Here is a 19,813-nt window from a genome sequence, read left to right as displayed (position 1 = left end):
ACAAGCGCGGTGTTGGGAAGTCAAGGCTGCACGCATTATCAACCGCAGTAGCCCTACAAACCACCTCCATCAACCTTGAGTAACAATTTTTGCATCTGACGTAGTATTTTATCACATCATCGAAACATTGCCATCAAAGAGTTTCAGGGAATTTTACTGTCGAGTGCGGTAACTGTATTTTGAAGGCATATAATTTGCACACAGCAATTTCCCGCAAGTAATTCCCGTGAAGTGAATTACTAATTTTATCTGAGGAGGTATCTGGGACATTCGGTTCTTTATTCTAGCAGTGCCACGAGATCTTTACTGTCACTTGAACAGGGAGATGGAGGCCTTGGTTTAACGTCTCAACCAAAGGACAGTGCCTCTGACAATGCAGTGCACCCCCACACCCCTGCGCTGCCCCGGAGTGTTAGGTTGATCTACGAGCTCATAGATGGGGAATGGCAGAAGGTGACATCGATGGTGACCTGATGACCGAGAAGTTAGCCATTTTGTCTTCACGGCACACACAGTGAGTGAGAAAGCGCCGACCTACAATCACGCCTCATTAATATTATTAATAAAGGTCAGGGGAATTTATTGTTTCCCCCAAATATCATATTATAACAGGATTCTCCTCTGTCTCGCACACAACTCCAAATAAAGATTTGACCGAGCCTTCAGCTCCCCTCTCGACTCTCTTCCTCCTCCTCGCTCCCTCCCTTCCCTCCCCTCACCCTGACCATTTCCCCCCTCCTCTCTCCCTCCCTTCCCTCCCCTCACCCTGACCATTTCCCCCCTGCTCGGGTCATGACCCAACTGTGCAGCGCCTTGGGACGTCCTCCTGACGTGAAAGGCGCTCTATAAATGGAATCTTGTTGTTGTTGTTGTTGTGTTGTAAAGATAGCCCGTTCCGTACAGTACTGCTTACCAGTGTCAATGGCTGGCAGCATCCAATCTCCATTCTTTTGTTTGTTTTCCATTCGCTCCAGTTTCTGAGCGTCGTATCTCTTCCTCCCTTCTTCCTCCTGTTCTGTTCTGAGGTACTGAGGAAGCCAGAGAAGGGAAAATGCATTAGGTTTCCCCCCTTTAAACTCTCACCCTCTGAGCCCCCTGAACTACCTTGGGAGAGATTTGCCTCTCAACTCGAGTGATAAAGGCTGAGGTACCGAGAATTCAAGTTCGCCATCAGTGAACTAGTGTCCAGCCACTTGGCCTTCACTCTCTAGAACTCTTCCCAAAAGCCTTCTGGCTCACACCTTCAACAAGGTCCTGTCTGCGACCGTTCAGGTGGACGTTACGACGCTTATTGAGGCTCTATTGAAAAGAGAAGGGAGTTTCTCCCTGGTGTTCTGGCTGACAATCCTCCCGATAAAACCTGTCATTCACTTTGTGGCTGTGCGTCAGACATTGCTGCACCTACAACAATTACCAGAGAAGGGCTTTGAGACATAATAATAAGACTTGGATTTGATAAAAGCGCTTTATCACCTCGTTGAGGCATCTCAAAGCACTTCATGGAATCTATTAAAAGTGGATTGACTGTGTAGTTTTGTGGGCGAAATCAACACTATGCGCACAATTTCATTAAATTTCACACTTTGATCGACTGACGATTATTCTATTTTTATGGGGGATCTGAATCACTTTGCCATTTCTGTATTGTGGACCGATCTGCTCTCATATTTTCATACAGAAAAAATGTTGCCCTGGGCAACGGAAGATCAAAAGTAAAATGTCTTATGCGTTTGATTGATCTTCACTGACAATGCACTCAGTGCTGTGAAGAAACAAGACCAATTGGCAATCTGTTTGTGGGGTATTGTGGTTAGATTTATCATGCTGTTATGTGTCAGTCTGGCTCAGCGGGCAGCACTCTTGCCTCCGAGTCAGAAGGTTGTGGGTTCAAAGCCCAACGTTGGCGACTTTGAACTCACACGGTCGAGGCTGACCCTATAGCGCAGTGCCTGGGGGTGCCACATTGTTGAGGTGCAATCTTTTAGATGAGACGTTAAACCGAAGTCTTGTCTGTTCCTGTTTACGTGGCCGTCAATGAACTTGCGGCTCTATGCGAAAACAGATGGGAGTTTCTCCTGGTTTTCAGGCTAAAGATCCTTCAGGCAAAATTGGTCACTCACTTTGTGGCGGTTTGTGGGACATTACTGCGTGGCAATTGACTGCCACCTACACCAACATCATTACACCACACAGTAAGCCTGTCAAGTGCTTTGGGGATGTTTTCGGTGCAGGTTAAATGGCACCATGATTATCTATATAAAAAAAAGGCCTTTGACTGACGTTTCAACGTGATAAGGCGCTAGAAAAGGATAATGTTTCGCTTTCTTTCACCTGTTTGACTGATGTAGGTTCGACATTCTATTGTGCTCTGTTATCTTGACGTCAGTCCTATTTCCCCTTGAAATGAAAGACTCAAACAGATGACAACAATATTGGCCTTATTCCAATCCCACTAATGGCAGGGGTTTGGGGCGGGGGGGAAGGGGGTAAGCGGGGGATCTCATACCTTTATGGGAGGCACCTCAACCACTTTATCCACCGATTTCAGGGACACGGGAACGTACCAAAGCGTTGCTCTGTTGGTAAGCCGTTTCTTTCCTGGAAGGAATTTCAAAGAAAAAAAAACGGTTACCACATTTTGCCTGTCCAATTGTTTATCTTTCACCCCTAAAATCTCACGTTGAGTAGTTCTGCGGAAAACACTAAAAAAACGGGTTGTTTTTAATCATAACATCCTCCAGAGCAAAGTCACCGGTAATTAATAATAATAATAATCCTTGCATTTGATACAGCGCCTTGTCACGCCTTCGAGATGTCTCAAAGCGTTTCACAGAATACACCGCAAATGGAATTGACCGTATATTCTGTGGGCGAAACACGGCAGCCAATTGCGCACGGCAGCGTCCCCACAAACAGTCGTGGATTGAGTGACCAATTTAAGCGGATAATTCATTGCGCACATGGTTTACACTCATCGCAAGACAGACATGCAAATTAAAAGAGCGGTTTCTCGCTGTGCGGAGAAGTTGCTTTCACGACGGAATCCAAGGCGTGAACTCGGAATTATCGAACAGCAGAGATGACACATTCTCATAGTGCGAACAGCAGCGTGCTCAGCCAGACATGGCCTTAAACCTCGCCTGCAGAATATTACATGGCTCTGGCAACTATTTTTAAAGGGGAATTAAACTGACTTTTACTCTTGAGTATTTTAAACTGTCCACTTGTAGCCATTTTGGAATAAAACCCTCTCAATTTCCCCCGCCTTGCCTGCTCCACCATTGGCGGCCAGGCCTTCAGCTTGTGCCTCCACCCTTTGAAACCCCACCCCACAGTCCCTTTGTCTCGCTCCCTCTCTCGCTTCCATCAAGGCCCTCCTCTTTGTCGCGCCATCAGTCAGCCTCCTAACCCATCCTGCCCTCTACCCTTCCTGGTCCCAGCCCCAAGCTCAGGTCCAAATCCTAACTGTCCAGTGCCTTGGAACGTCCTCCTGATGTGAAGGGCACGAGGTACATGTAATTTGTTGTCGTTGTTTGCTTGCTTTTAATTTTAATGCATCCAATTTTTGGCCCCAATGTTTTTCCTCTTCTCGTAATCTCCCCTCCTCACGTTGGGGTGCGGTTCCATGCGAGCCCCCCCCCCCACACATTAACCTATCCGAGTGGCCATTACTCATGTGTCAGCCTCAGCACTGGGCGTTGGCAGTGCCACGCGACTGTAGAGATCGCCACTGCCGAGTCTGACCTCTCTCCACCCAGCTGCCGCGCACACATCTCGCAAGCAATAGAAGGTACTGCAGCCGAGCCAGGAGCCGTATCCCTGGCTGGCTTTCCCCTCGCTAATCTTGGCAAGAACAGGGTGGCCAATTTAGCCTCCTATTGCAGCCTCGGCAGATAGGAGCAAACTTCCGGCTCGCACTCCGCAAGATGGGAGCTCTGTCCAGTAACCCTCAGCATTGGCCCATCACAAAAACCCTTTCAATAATAATCCTTGCATTTGAGCCCTATCAGGTCGTCGAGACATCTCAAAGCGCCTCCCTCAGAGGATATACTGCAAAGTGAAGTGACTGTGTGTAGTGTGGACGAAAAAAAAAAGCTTTGGCATTATTTGGTTTGGAATGTTTGTGAAAGAACAGCTTACAAATCGTAACACCCGCAGAACAGATAGACAACGGCGGAAAAAAGCACCAGGTCTCCTTGGCTCAGTCCCTCCTTCCTGTTTAATATTTATCTGCCTTGCTTCCGCGGGCTGAGGCACTGCAACTGTTCTAAATATCCACTGTGCTTCGTTGCCGGCAAATTCTGCACGTTTTTCCACCAAAAACAAAAGAGCTTTAAGACATGTGAAGGTTGCAAACAAGCAAACAAAAAATCCTGAGAGGTTTTGTTTTTTTTAACGGGACGTTCCGTGTTCTGGGATGTAAGTGATAATTATGTACAGCTACATTTTTGGGGGGTTTTAACGGGGCCTTTGATACGTATTCAATGTGACGGCACACTTTTGGGAACGAGATTTGCACTCACACCCAAACCAAAACAATCCTGACAGTCCAGTCTCCGTAGCAACGCTATGGAAATGCAATATCTCTCTCCCTCTCTGTCTCTCTCACTATCTCTCCCTCCTCCTCCTTCTTTCCCTTTCCCTCCTCTCCCTCCTTTCTCCTGCTCGCTCGCTCGCTCGCCCGCCCGCAGGCTCTCGCTTGCCTCTCGATTTTATTCGGAATAAACAGCAAATTGATCAGTAAATTCAAGGTGAATGGGTGTCAATGACCATTCAAATGCTGCCCCTTTTATTTCAAATCCTCTGCTTTCTTCAAATCCCCCTCTCCCCCAACGCTAAACCGCCTTCTGACCCCCCCCCCCCCCCCCACCACCCGTCTCCACCCCTACCCACCAGATTCCGTAATTCTAACAACACATTCCCAGGCTTTAATGGGAATCCGTTACTCATTCCGGGGGGGAAAGGAGACAGAAAATGGGGCTTAAACAAATATGTGATCTTGTTTGCTCAACACATTTAAGGCTCCTTCGGAATCATCTGAAAAATACAACCACACTCCCCGCAAATTTGAGTCTAATGGGAAACGACAGACAGCTAATAAAGTCTGCTCCGATTATTTTCCCTTGTAAGATGATGCTTTAAGCGAAGTGCTCAGGGAATGGTGCCTTAGCTTTAGAATTCCTGTTCGCTTTGCGCAACCAAACTCACTCTTTTGCCTTCTTTTTGTTGTTGTCTTTTTTTGGGGAATTTTTTTTTTTTTTTTAAACGGATCTTCCGTTATCAGAAGAATAAACAACCAGAGAATCCCCGGACCGAGTTGATTGTAACAGATTTATTTTTTATTCACACGCCAGCACAATTGCTCGCTCCCGTTTTAAGAGCCAGAGATGGAATATTAATAACTCCAATTCAAACCCTCCCCCCAACCTCCCACCACCCGGTATACAAAAGTATACTACAAGGATATTTAAATCATAAGTGGCTGGACACAAATGGATTAACACCCGACTTCAACAACAACAACAAATTATATTTACACAGCGCCTTTCATGTCAGGAGGATATCCCGAAGGTATTGGACAGTCAGGGATTTGCACCCGAGCCGGGGGGTTGGGATCATGAGAGCTGGAGGGCGGGGAGGGTGAGATAGGAGGGTGACCGAAGGCATAGACAAAGGGGAGGGTCTTGAGATAGACCTTGAAGGAGTCAAGGGGAGGGGACAGAAATTAAGATTTTCCCCCAACTCTGTACTATCTTAAAATTTAAGTTAAAATGGAGTCACAGGCCAAGGCTGGGTGGAATAAATGCTTGCACTCGCTGGCCTGACTCACAGATTGTAACATTATTCATAGACTGGATCGAAACACAGAGCAAAACTGACGGACGGGCGGTGATTAACTGCACGTGCCAAGCTGTCTAAACACTTCACTGCGTATGTAGTACAAGGCTCAGATTTATAACCTTAATGTGCCCGTGGAGAGCAAGAATAGTTGATGGACTCATCACTTATGACTTCCCGGGGAAGTGTGTAAACCCAGCCCCATTCTCATTTAATTACATGAATATTTTCCAATCAAACCCTCACCGCCAGGCACTTAGCACTAGATGCCCAAACTTCTCATTTGAGTGAAAGACTCAACACCGCGAAAAATCAACCCTAAAGAGATCCTATTGTACTCTAAAATGTAACCCAAACCCTTCCGTACATTGAGTCAGCCTGCCTCAGTGGGTAGTGCCATCTTCACCATCTCAGAAGGACGTGTGTTCAAATGAGATGCCCCATCCGCATTTTGACCTGTCCGCTCCCTCTGCTCAGCGTGCTCCAGCCTTCTCCATGGCCTCCGCACTGCCTACCCACCCGTCTTTCTGCCCCCACCCTTTGGAACTCCATGCCAGTCCCTTTCCTCGCCTCCTCCCTTGCCTCCTTTAAGGCCTGTCTCAAGACCCTCCTCTTCAACTGGGCCTTTGGTCACCCTCCTACCTCTATACTCCCTGCCCTCCACCCCTCCTGATCCCAACCCCCACCTCGGGTCCAAATCCCTGACTGTCCAGTGCCTTGGGACGTCCTCCTTATCGAAGGAACCAACCATAGTATCTGGTACACTCTAAACGTAAAACACTACTGAGCAAATAGCCAACAAATCCATTTTAGACTCAAGGTTAAACTTGTGCAGAGGAGAATGCTGTGAGATCATGGGTTTATTGAGATGAAAGTTGGAGATGATTTAGGTCAGACAATAAGCATCTGTGTAAATGGAAAATCAATGGCCGGAGTTCAAATGTAACAGCTGAAAGATTTCTTGTTTTTCATCACAGAAACCCTATGTGTCATGTTAACGGTATTTGCATTCACTTGTGAAGTCGCCACAGCATGTTTAACAAGTGATAGTTGTCGCGTGATATCTAAGATTAACACTTTGCAGATCGGGTTTGGGCTACTTCAGTGAAGTAGAATCAGACCTGGCCTCAAGGTCTGTGATGGTGATGCTCCAATCTTATCCCACTCACCTGCTTGCTCCCTACAATCCCTCAATATCTTCATCCAGACTTTTCTAACGCAATGCTCGCTGGTCTCCCTAGCTTCTGTCTTCAAGTCGAGGCTTAACTCTATCTCTCTCCCTTGCTCGATGTGCAACCCCATTTTGTAAAGCATGCTAAGACACTGCTTTACGTGAAGGGCACTGTATAAAATGCTAATTGCTATTCCTCCTATGCCTCCTCTCAACACTACTCTCTGCCCAGCTCCCTTTAACAAGAATCAATGGATTCTCCACGGCACTGCATTTCGCAGAGAATTCCACATTCTCACCAGCCTCTGCGTGACAGAATGATTGCTGACCTGCGCAGAATTTTTTTTTCTTCTGTGATTAGTATGGGACCGGATTTTTGTTTTTCCGATCACAATGCTTTGCATTTGCAACGGTGTCTTATCGCGAAACGGAAAAAAAAAATCTCAATAGCGCTGCCTCAGGGTATTCTGTAAAGCGCAGAGACTGTGCATCTTGTAGGCGGACGCGGCAGCCAGTTTGCGCACGTGACAAAATGGAAGCCCATCCCATGAGTACGCCATGGAAACCGGTCGCTTTCTCTACCTTTGATGATATCTTCCGCCAACACGTTGACTTGGACTTCGACGGAGTGCTTGGACGTGTAGGTGATCTCAGCGCTGACGTGAGCCACCTCACCGATGGACATGGCGACAGGAAGTCCGTGCGCTCCACACGAGCTAGCACGGCTGCACAACTCTCCTGAAATAAACAGAACAAGCCAACTTAACCCGCTGCGACGTTCTTCTCCATTCCTGCGGCTAATCCTACAAGATAACCTCAATTAGGATAACCCGAATCCCTGCGTTTGATACAGGGCTTTATCACCCGTATCGAAATGTCTCAAAGCGCCTCAAGTCGCTGGGTGGGATTCACCGTAAAGTGTAGTGACTGTGGATCTGGTAGGCAAACACAGCAGCCAATTTGCACGACGGGCGACGGGCCCCACAAAAAAGGTCACAAAGTATCTCAGTCTTGGGGATAAAAATTCTCGAAATGGAAATGGGTGAGTGCGTGGTAAATGTATGGATATGTATAATATATAAAATCATATAATATATAACATTTATAAATATCTAGGGAGATGGTGAAAGCAGGTAGTGTTGATTCTTTCAAAAGTGAATTAGATAGATTCCTTTTAGGAAATAATATCTTGGGATACAGTATATAATTTGGGACATGATATGTCAAGCGGATGCCTGGATGGTAGAAGGGGAACTGGATGGACCTTGGTGTTTTTTCACCTAGCAAACTCTCATGTTCTTGAAGAACATCTTGGGGAACGTCTTCTACATTACTGCCCACTTATTGCAGCTGGAGATATTCACACCTCCGCCTCCCTGGCCTCTGTCAATGGTGAGGGGTGTTTGGTTTAATACGGAGACCAGAATTCCTAAAACAAAACTGCTTTCATAAATTATTAACTGTGTGCACTCTCTCTTGACTGACACGGTGGTTTTCTATTACATTTCAGTACTTGGAGCCCTTTAACCATCAGAGGCTTTGACCCAAATGGTCTACAAATCAGGGTTGATGTGTGAGTAGCACATGTAATGGGGCTCAGAAGGTCAGTGCACTCACAACTCCCACAGCACTGAATATTGGATCGAAATAGACCAATCAATTTTCAAATCACGATGCAGCCTATATGCCAACGACTCCTACCGTGGCCATTGAGATACACACAGGATATTTACTGCCAGCAATATCATCGTGTCACACCAAGAGCGTGACACTACCCAGCACCACGCTGACACTAATTGGCTTTCATCAAACCTCTCTTGCCCATGTATGCACTGCAGCAGCACATCACGGTTTGTGCAGACTTTGCCCGGGGCTGTTAAAGCAGAAACTTGCTCCTTGATCTAAACAGGTCCTTGCAAATGTTGTTGTTGCGTGAGAAAATAATGCTCATTGTCTTGGGTTGCAAGTCACACGGGAGGTATTTTTTTTACAAAACTTGTTAGCACTTGGTGAGTGTCGCTATCTGAACCCTCTAACATATCATAAGCTGCAAAGGTTGTACGTGACTGGCATTGTGTCAGTTTGAATTGAGGATCACGAGAGGAGAGAGAAAGAGAGAGAGAGAGTAAGAGGAAAAAGGTAGATATACAGTAATTGGTCATTCACTTCACGGCTGTTTGAGGGACACTGCCTATCCCTTTCACCAACAAAATACACAATCACTGCACTTTAAAGTAAATCCTGTGAAGCACTTTTGAGACGTTTTGACCGTGTGATAAGGCGCTGTATCAAAAGCAAGGATTATTATAACGATGTTTCCTTCGATTTTCCTTTCCTCCTACACACGACAGGGGTTTAAAGTCATGATCTTCGCATCGTCTAGCCACCATCGCTTACTCTCGTCAACCTTGCTGTGCGCCTGGATTTCCCAATGAAAGAGAAACTGGGCACAGAGCGGCACTTTAACAGAGATGGATAGATACGGAGTATTCTCCCTCCCCCAACACAAGACAACCGAGGAAACAGCCACACGCTAGTCTGCTGCGGAGGAAGGTGAAAACGGTGCTTTTCGGCGACAGAAAATGCCGCGATCTTAGCCTTTAGATGGCGCGCAAATGGAGGAAATTTCTTAATTTGGAAGTTGGTGTTGTCGCAGGTCTTTTAATGGAACCTCCTCCTCCCCCTCCTCCCACTCCCGGAAACTGACGGTGTTAAAAAGTGAAAGAAGAATACAAAACAGTTGCTATGAGAACAGGGAAGCCTGGCCACAGAGATTTCTGACCACGTGATAAAGGCGCCAGCAATCAGCACTGCTACCTGGTGGAGACAGAGGGTAATAAAGACCAAGGTTTGCGTTTCACTGACAATACGGGTCATTTCACACGCTGGGTGGGAACGGAATTGATAGGAAGGTGTTAAATGTGCTGCATCACATTGTTACCTCAATGTTATCGCTGTGTTGAGGGTGAAAAAGGCCACATTTCACAACACATCGCAGGGGTTAAGAGGGTGTTTCAGCGCCTTGGGACGTCCTCTCGACGTTACGGGCGCTTAGGCAAACGTAATCTGTTGTGGTTGCTGTTATCACGAGACATCACAACTTTTCATACCGTAAAGAAGTTGCGTTTTTAACGTGTGTCGAAACACCTCGAAGCTCTTCACAGTAATTGCTGTCATGCTTGGTAACTGCTGTTATGCGAAGGCAACGGATATTTGCGCCACCATAGTATTACAGTCAGCCCTGAGGCGAGTGAACAATTTATCTGGAGGATTGTTGGCCTGGACACTGTAGGAGAGATACTTCCTTCTCTTTCAGAAGGTAGGTTTCCCCCTCTCTTGCTAAACACTGGCTGCTTGCGTGAACCGTGGAAGCTCTTGCTTTCAGATGCATAATAATGGGTCAGCATAATAATAACAATAAACATTACGGTTGATCCAGCACTGTATCAGGTCTTCCAGACATCTCAAAGCGCTTCACAGAATAAATCATAAAGTGAATTGACTGTATAATTTGTGGGCATTCGGGGGTTTAGAGCCTCTCCTGTTACACTCTGTTTCCCGGTGATTATGGGGATACACCCTCTGGCACGTGAACACAAGGTCACAGCAGCCAGTCACTGAGATGTACTTGTACCACATCCAGATCTTCCCTTCAGCGCCCACCTCTGGGATGAATTACCGAGGATGAGGGGAATAAGGCCAACAAGAGCACAAAATAAGAGATGTACAGCGTTTTCGGGAACAATAAAATTTCACTTGATCGCAGAGACAAAAGGAATAGTGACAAGCCTTGAGAGATCACGTGCAGGACAGTGTACACTGGCAAAGCAGCCTACAATTGCTGCCATATCACACGGCTGCAGGCTTGGAATCCTTAGATCGGAGGGCATCCAGCGAAGATTCGCCAGAATAATACTTGAAATGAAGGGGCTAAGCCATGATGAGAGGCTGCGTAAATGATATTCTCTACGGCTGCATAAAGTGAAAGTATTATTAGAACCAAGATGATTGAGGGGGTGTCCTGATTAAGGATGTTTAAAGTCATGCGCGGGATTGACAAGATACCATAATAATATCCTTTCACTTGATAGAACGCCTTATCACATCACTGAGGCATCTCAAAGCGCTTGACAGAATATACCGTAAAGTGAATTGACTACATTTTGTGGGCAAAATGTGGCAACTGATTGAAAATTGAAATGAAAAATTAAGGGGATAACACACACACACACACACATCCATGCACATACACACACATGCACACACATACATGGGAAGTATGTGTATGCAAAAAAAGTGTACAGCGGTATGGAAAAAAGGCAGAGAAAAAGGATTGCAATTTTAAAATTGCTCTCTTCCTGTGCTCTACATCCTTTGATTCTACGACCATCTTTGGAGTATATAAGCATAAAGAGAGTAAAAGGGAGAATGGCGACAGAGCACTAAGGGGACAAATGTCACCTGGGTTTATTGATACAGCATTTTAGATCATCCAAATTTGGTAAATTGCTGAATATCATCTTCACTCTGAAGTGGGTTTTCTGCAGTTTTTAACAGGAACTCGCAGGAAAAATCCTCACGCGAGAATCTGCCCCGTTCTGGACGCTCTAAAATGCTAAAACAAATAGCGTAAATCTAGACCCAGGTGGAGTTTCTCCCGAGCAGTTTATTGCCTGTTGGTGCAGAATGAGATTGCTGAGGAAGCCAGGACATCACGTGGCCGATTTGCAGAAGTGACTACCTTCGTGTTAATCAACACAAAGGAGGACGCAAAGGGTCAGCCAACAGAGACCCCAGAGTCAGCTACGTAACAGCGGAAGAGAAGCAATGGATGATTTCTCAGCGATTTAGCATGCATCACCACATGCCCGGAACACCGCTCCTACCACCTTCAAATTTGTGGAGTCCTGTAGCTCAGTGGTTAAGAGCACTCGCCTTGCGAGCGAGACACCTGGGTTCAATTCCCATCAGGGCGAAACCTTGGGCAAGTTTCCTTACTCCACACGCCTAATAATAATCCCTCCAAAACAAAAAACAATAATAAATTGGTCGTTTTCAATCCACGGCTGTCTGTGGGGACGCTGCTGTGCACAATTGGCTGCCGCGTTTCGCCCACAAATATACAGTCCATTCACTTTACAGTCTATCCTGTGAAGCGCTTTGAGACGTCGAGAAGACGTGAAAAGCACTATATCAAATGCAAGGATTATTATATTATTATTATTAATGTGAACTGCACCTTTAAAAGAGGTCCCGAGTCTCTACACCTGAAATGTCACCTCGTCTTAGCCTGCAAGGTCTCTCTAAAGCCCCTCCGAGCAAACACCCCCTTTAACTCTCCAGTGACAATCCTGCGTTGAATGCCCCTTGAAACAGATTCACCAACCAGCAAAAATAGGCTTTCACTGCTTATCCTCGCAGCACCTTTCAGAATTGCAAATTAAAATTCTCACTTAAACTTGTCTCTTCCAGTGAAATGTGTCCCAGTTTTCCAAGCCCTCGTAACTCCACCGCTCCCCAGTATCGCCCCTGATTTTTTCCGTCAATCAAAATAACCAAAAACTGGGTAAATGATCAATTAACCGGTTAATGATCCACGACTGTTTGTGGGACGCTGCTGGCTGCCGCATTTCACTCACAAAATATACGGTCAATTCACTTTAGAGTATATTCTGTGAAGCGCTTTGAGACGTCTTAATGATGTGATAAGGCGTTATATCAAATGCAAGGATTATTATTATTGTTACCAGAATAATGCGCCCTTGTACAACATCTTCTAAGGGAAAGTGAAATGAGACAAGTGGATCGATCTGAACATTGTAGCAATAAATATATTAGTGGCTTTACAGCGACCCAGCTAGTTTCAGATGGACAAATTCTTTATAATCCCTCTCGAGCCTGCACGGAGCATATGGTAATGGAAGATACCTTTCTGTTTTCATTACCATAATCTTGCTTGAGCTGAGCACATGAGCTGTGATACCAAAGCAGCCTAGTTTTGTGTACCGAAGGTACGGGTCAATCACTTGCCAGGAGTCAACCTGGTTTATTACCAGGACCCGGGAGGGGGATGATCAGGCAAATCAACAGCAACAAATTACATTTGTATAATAATAATCCTTGCATTTAATATAGCGCCTTATCACGTCTTCGAGACACCTCAAAGCGCTTCACAGAATTTACTGTAAAGCGAATTGACTGTATATTTTGTGGGGGAAATGCGATTGAACAATAGTGTCGGGAGGAAGTCCCAAGGTACTGCAATTCAGATTAGAATTGCAAATATCTAAATGCGCTAACATCAATGGAGATTGATCACCAGACAAAATGCCTTCCATTCTCTCCAGGGATTCTCCACGTGATGGCACCCAGAGCCCCGAGATCTTATCTCGGTCGAGGCCTGGTCCTTGCAAAGACTAACGGGACTAGGTTCTGTGCGGTGAGCGCCTGGCGGCAATCTGTTTTACGTGACGGACACCTTGATTTCTCTCAGCAACGACAAAACTAAATGCTCTTTGCTTTGATTTGTGAAGTTCTGAAAAACAAGGCTGAATAAAATATGGGGCAGAATTCAGAACAGTCACTCGGTGACTGAATTAAAGATAAAGTTCTGCCCAACTTGGCACTTCTGACAAAGTACTTTATATTCACAGCACAAGGGAGAGACAGCTCTGTTTTGGGAACTCTCCCTATAATAATAATAATCCTTGTATTTGATATAGCACCTTATTACATCTTTGAGATGTCTCAAAACGATTCACAGAATATACTGTAAAGTGAATTGACTGTATATTTTGTAGGCGAACCACGGCAGCCAATATCGCTCTCTTAATTCTACTCCCTGCCCTCTGGGTCACTGACAGACAATTTCAGTCAGATTCCAGTAGTGTTTTCCCTGAAGACGACTTGCAATCATTGCTCATCTTCGGTCCCAATTCCAGGAACTAACGTATCTAGAAGCCTTGGCTCCCACTGGGATAAGAACAGGTTTCAGACGTGAACTGAGACAACCACACACTGAGTATAGACTCCAATCTAAGGCCACCTAATGTGCTCCCAGCAGGAAGATATCACTTTCGGTCTATAATGAATGTCTTCAACATATCCGATGCATTGAAAGTTTGGGGGTGAGTTAGATAGAGGAATTATTTGCCATTTTGCCGCATTAATTTATTAGTACGCAAGGCACAGAACTCGCACAGCAACCAATGAAGCTATCTCTCGTTGTGAGCCCGAGCTTTCATACCATCAGGAATTCGGTTAAGAAAAACAAATTGATGCTAATAATATTACTTGTGCCTTATCATGTCATCAAGACACCTCAAAGCACTTCACAAGATATACTGTAAAGTGGATTGACTGTATTTTTGTGGGCGAAATCACATTATTTTGCGATGAACCAACTTGGCAGAACTTTATTCATTATTTATATTTAAATTCTTAGCTTCAGTGACAGAGTGACTATTCTGAATTCCAGCCAATACTTTATTCCGGCATTGATAACAGTGCTTTAAAATGCAGTACTGTGTACCCACAGGGTACAGCTCCTTCTGGTGGCTGGATCACGGCATAACTAAAGACTGTTTCTTCCTCTTTTGCTGACAAAATATTGTTCAAGTTACAACTGATCAGTTAACATATCATAGATTGTATCAAATAAACCGAAGCCACTCCAGCAACAGGATATATATAAATATATATATATATTATGATGACTGGGATGGAATAAACATCTCTGTTCCGGTGACAAGGGAGGCTTCAGAGAAAGTCTGCCAACAACAGCAGCAGCAAGTTGCATTTATGCAACGCCCTTCATGCAGGATAGCGTCCTGGAGCGCTTAACAATGGTGGAACGTGACTTCGGGCTGGGGAGGTGGGGGAAGGGGGACTGTACGCAGTACAGACTGTACGAAGAGTAAGGTTGTGATCTGAAAATAGGGAAGGAGGGGGCAAGGGGGAAGGATTGAGGGAGAAAGCGTGGCCACCTACGGTGGAGCAAGGCGATGAGGGACGAGCAGGAGGCCGGAGCCAGCCTCGCGGAGGTGGCAGGTGGTGGAGTGGGGAGTAAGCAGGACAGCGAGGTAGAGCATGAAGGGATTTGTAGTAAATCCCTTCTCTTTTCACCTAGTGCCATGGGATCTTCAGTGAGGTCAATTTTCTCTGAAAACAACTGAAAGGTTTCCTGTATCCATGGTTGAATAAGCAGAAAGCTCACGTCAATCTCAAAAACAGCGTGTTGTGATGACAGGAAAGATAAATCACAATCCACGGCTTACCTGCATCCTCACTATTTCTCAACAGTCGCTGCAAGAGGTCCAACATTATCAAAGTTAATTCTGTCTCACACCTTCCTCACACTGGTGGGCGCGAGAGGTTGAGAAAAATGTCTTAAGCTTCCCTGATGTCACACAAAGCTGTCTTTAAAATTGGCATGAGAGGAACCTGAAAATACCACTACGATTTTTCTGGACAACCCCAAAGTATACACGGTCCATTTCGTCCACAAAATACAGTCAATTCACTTTACGATACATTCTGTGAAGCACTTTGAGACGTCTCAACGACTTGATAAGGCGCTATATCAATTGCAGGGATGATGATCATTATTATTACTTATTATTTTGGCATTCGTTTGACTTAAGAGCCATCGACCCCCACAAGGCTCAGTGAGGTTAAGGGGCAGACTGAGCGTGAGCTATCAGCTCAGCTATAAGTCTACGATGGTTTATGGCACACATCCCATGAACTTACCAGCTGCTGGCTGTTGCAGTGTCTGGTGCTGATGATGACTCCAGCTTCCTCGATCATCTTCAGTATTGTTCCTCCGTGAACATTGCCAGCTATATTGGCATCATCCGGCCGCATGATCCTAGGGAAACAAATGACCAGTCAGTCGATAGCTGGTGCAACAGCTTTATCCAGAGATTTGGACTCCAGCCCCAGAAAAGGCAAAGATATCAAAGCAAAATGGCTATTCAGTGTATCAGCCACGCTAAAATCTATCCACCACCCAACCCCTCCCTGTCTTTTGGGTGAAAACGCTATACATTTTCGGGGGGATCAGTCAGATGCCTGACAAGCAAACACCCATCACCACACTTGAGAATAATAATAATCGTTGCATTTTATAGAGTGCCTTATCACGCCTTTGAAATTTCTCAAAGCGCCTCACGGAATATATGCCAAGTGAATTGATTGTATATTTTGTGGGCGAAACACAGCAGTGTATTTTGTGGGCGAAACACAAACAGTCGTGGATTGAGTAACCAAAATATACATATATATATATATTTTTAAGGGATTATTACCCCCGGAAAAGCAATCCACCAATCGACTAACAACCAGAGTTCCTAACTCCTGCTACGTAAAGAGAGGCGTGTGGAGTGAGGAAACTTGCCTAATGTTTCGCTCTGCCGGGGGAATCTAACCCAGGTCCTCTCGCTTGCGAGTCGAGTGCTCTAACCACTGAGTTACGGGACTCTACTCCTATTCAAAGTAGTGTCTCTGTAGAGAATGCTTTTCTGCTCCAATGACCTCATTGTTCCACTGTTAAACTCAAAACTTTCAGAACTTGTTTGACCAACCGCACTACCTGCTGGGGGGTGGGTTTGGGTTTGCAGGATGGACAGGAGCTGAGGGGGATGATTCCCTCCCAATCCCAACCCCCCCCACTCCCTCCCTCCAACCCAACCCAACTTCCCCATCCACCCAGAGACTAGTCTGCCCTTCCAGATTCCTGCCTATGAGCCAGGCTGGGCTGGGGGGGCTGGGGGGATGGCTGGGGGGCTGGGGGGCTGGGGGGGGTGGCTGGGGGGCTGGGGGGGTGGCTGGGGGGGGCTGGGGCTGGGGGGGGCTGAGGGGGGGGCTGGGGGTTGGGGGGGGCTGGGGGTGGCTGGGGGGCTGGGAGGGGTGGCTGGGGGGCTGGCTGGGGGGGGGGGGGGGGGGCTGGGGCTGCCATCAGCAGTGTCCTGAGCCTTAATTGCAGTGAATATTAGAGCAGTAACGTTACCTTATTGTAGTCATAACACAGTCCCCAATGGTTTCACGGGACAGAATGGAGCAGCGACAAAGCCCTCTTCACCCACTCACTGCACCACAGACAAACACAACGGTTTGGGAGGAAAGTTGACCAAATATTGATGTCACTATGGATGCAACACAAAGTTGGCTTTAAACCCCCACAATGTCGTCTCTCTCTCTCCCTCTCCTCTCCTCCTCTTAACCAAGTCTTTGATGACTTGGGGTTTCGTTACGCATCGTGTGCGCACCACATCGGGGCGGAACTGCTGTTCGCTAATTGATTCGCCAATGCCACTGAGTGAGTGTGAGTGTGAGCTGTGGAGGTCACCAAGACAACCGACTCATCTGCAAAGAATAGACATATATATATATATGCACACACACACCTATAGCAAGATCTCCCCCCCCCCCCCACCCCACCCCACCCCCAAAAAATAATAATAATAGGGCGAAGGAAACGAGAGAGAGAAAGAAAAATGATCAATGCAGAGAGTTAATCTCCAACACATCCCAAATGAATGGCCATTTCATGCTCCATTGAATGCTCTCTCTCTACACACACACCCCCCCACCCCACCCCACCATCCACCCCCACCCCCCACCATCCACCCCCCCCCACCCCACCATCCACCCCCTCCAGTTTCCTACGTGCTGTGGTATCAGTATACACATATACACACAAATTGCTTCCTTTGTGGGTCTCTCTCTCTCTGTGTGTCATTAATATATTCTGTGCATTGTGATGCAAAAAGCACCTAAGGCTATGCACACACACACACAACCACACACACAGTCACACAAAAACTTCCCCTCTCTCCCTCCCTCCCCCCCTCTCTCTCTCTCTCTCTCTCTGAGTTAAAAAGTCTCTCAGTTGGGGTCAGTTTAACTTAGTGAGTCAGAAAGTCCTAAGTTCCATCTGCGAGTTTGTTTGCAGTTTGCAGTTAGAGCTATGATATGATCTTAGGTGTTTCCGGTTGGAGTTGAGGAAGGGGTGTCGGTGGTGGTGGTGGTGGAGAGAGAGAGAGAGAAGAATCGACAAGACTGCTCACCCACTCCTCATCTCTCAGCTGAAGCAAAGCCCTTCCCGCATCAATCACCAGTTTTGCGGTGCGGGCAGATGTACTCAGCTCCTTCCGCTCTCCCTCCCGACAACCAGCCACCAACACCGCCCTACGAACCCCACCCACCCTTATTTCAATGCTGTTACTGATAACTCGACCGTGTTCTCCTGACGTGAAAAGCGCTATACAAATGTCATTTGTTGTCGTCTTAACTTGTCGATACCACTTAAGTCGACAGGCGGTCGATATCCTGTCCGCAGTCATTCTACACCTATGCCATGCCAGGTAGGTGGATAAGTCGTGTTCGAGCCCTTCGGAGTGATGAGTTATCAGGAGTATTTGTATCTCATCTCGAGGTGTGGGCGACTCTCTGGCAAACGACCAACACAAGCAGCAAAACTGGGTTTAATGCCCGTCTCAGATCATACAATGCTTCGCCCAGACTGAGCACAAGCTGCTGCACTTTAGACCTGGGTGATTTCCAATCTCTCCCCTGAACAGCACCAGAATCATTTGCACGCACGTGGACGCAAGTTGGTTAAATATTGTGCCACAAAACTTGCGGTAAAGAAAGCTGCAGCCTCGTTGCGATTAAACGGGAGATTTCACTTTTTAACAGCGTCTCGAACGCGATAAAACTGCTTCGAGAAACACTTGCGACTTATCACTAAGTTGGAGGAAAGAGATATTTTTTAAAAAAAACTAATTCCTGTGCAAACTATCGCAACCGAGACTGCTTCTATCCGCGTAACTTTTCATCCCCACTGACGCACTATTTTTTTCTTTGGACCTGCCACGTAATTTGCATTTGTGCCTTCGCAAGTTTGTGTAGCATTTACGTGCGTAACATCAAACCTTTCTCGTCTCCCTAAATGACTGCCATTGACTCATTAAAGGCCAAAGAATGCTGCTACACCGACTTAAGGGGATGTTTGAGTCACTGGCTGAGGAAACGTTAAAGAAAATTTGACGCAAAAGCAATTTGAAAACCTAAACAGGATGTGGTATAAGACCTGCCGGGGGGGGGAAAAAAACAATCAAAAATTTATTGGCCAATCTAGCCAAGGATCAGCTAGTGAGCAAAGTGCAGCCTCACAATAGGAGTTTCAGAGGAAGTTATTCCTGTTTTTTTCAAATAAACAAAATAGGCCTGCAGCCTTGCCTGAAACTCTTCCCTCTGTGGTTTGACATTTCCTTTCAAACATTGTCAAGCCTCGATATTGGCACATCAACACTTGACTTTGTGTCTCGAATTCAACGGATGAGAGAGCGTCAGGGGGGGGGAAATACAGCCAATCTTTATCGGGTCATTTGCCATTGAGGAAGTTCATTGTTTTCAAGGAGCTGTAAAAGTTCGATAACTCGTCACTCCGAGGGAAAAGAGCTCAGTGATGAGTTACCTGGAAGGGCGGGTTAGGCATATATTTCGCCCACAAAATTATAGCGTCAATTCATATTCTGTGAAGCACTTTGAGACGTCTTGAAGACGTCATAGGACGCTATATCAAATGCAAAGATTGTTATTATTATTATCAACACAAAAATAAATGCAGCCGGGATAGTGACAGCATGATGAGTAGTGCCAAGTAAAGGCAGGGTCGAGTTATCAGGAGTTTACTGTAGATTTATGATATACCAATGCATTTCCAATTTAATTAATCCATAGACAGGAAATCTAAACCACCAGCAAGGCATTCTGAGCCTAGCTTAGTTTTTTTTCTGC

At 46.1% G+C, this 19,813-nt stretch overlaps 1 protein-coding gene across 1 annotated transcript in view; it reads right to left on the bottom strand.

The window, feature by feature from the left end:
- The window catches only part of acot7 (acyl-CoA thioesterase 7), a 60,822-nt gene that overhangs the window by 38,533 nt on the left and 2,476 nt on the right, over window positions 1–19,813 (bottom strand). The window contains 5 exon segments of the mRNA XM_042343745.1: window positions 914–1,028; window positions 2,507–2,598; window positions 7,592–7,693; window positions 7,696–7,747; window positions 15,761–15,878. Of these exon segments, the coding sequence (XP_042199679.1) occupies window positions 914–1,028; window positions 2,507–2,598; window positions 7,592–7,693; window positions 7,696–7,747; window positions 15,761–15,878 (479 nt within the window).

This window comes from Callorhinchus milii, unplaced genomic scaffold (assembly GCF_018977255.1).
Source record: "Callorhinchus milii isolate IMCB2004 unplaced genomic scaffold, IMCB_Cmil_1.0 Scaffold24, whole genome shotgun sequence".
NCBI lineage: Eukaryota > Metazoa > Chordata > Chondrichthyes > Chimaeriformes > Callorhinchidae > Callorhinchus > Callorhinchus milii.
This window is presented reverse-complemented; position numbering and strand designations above follow the sequence as displayed.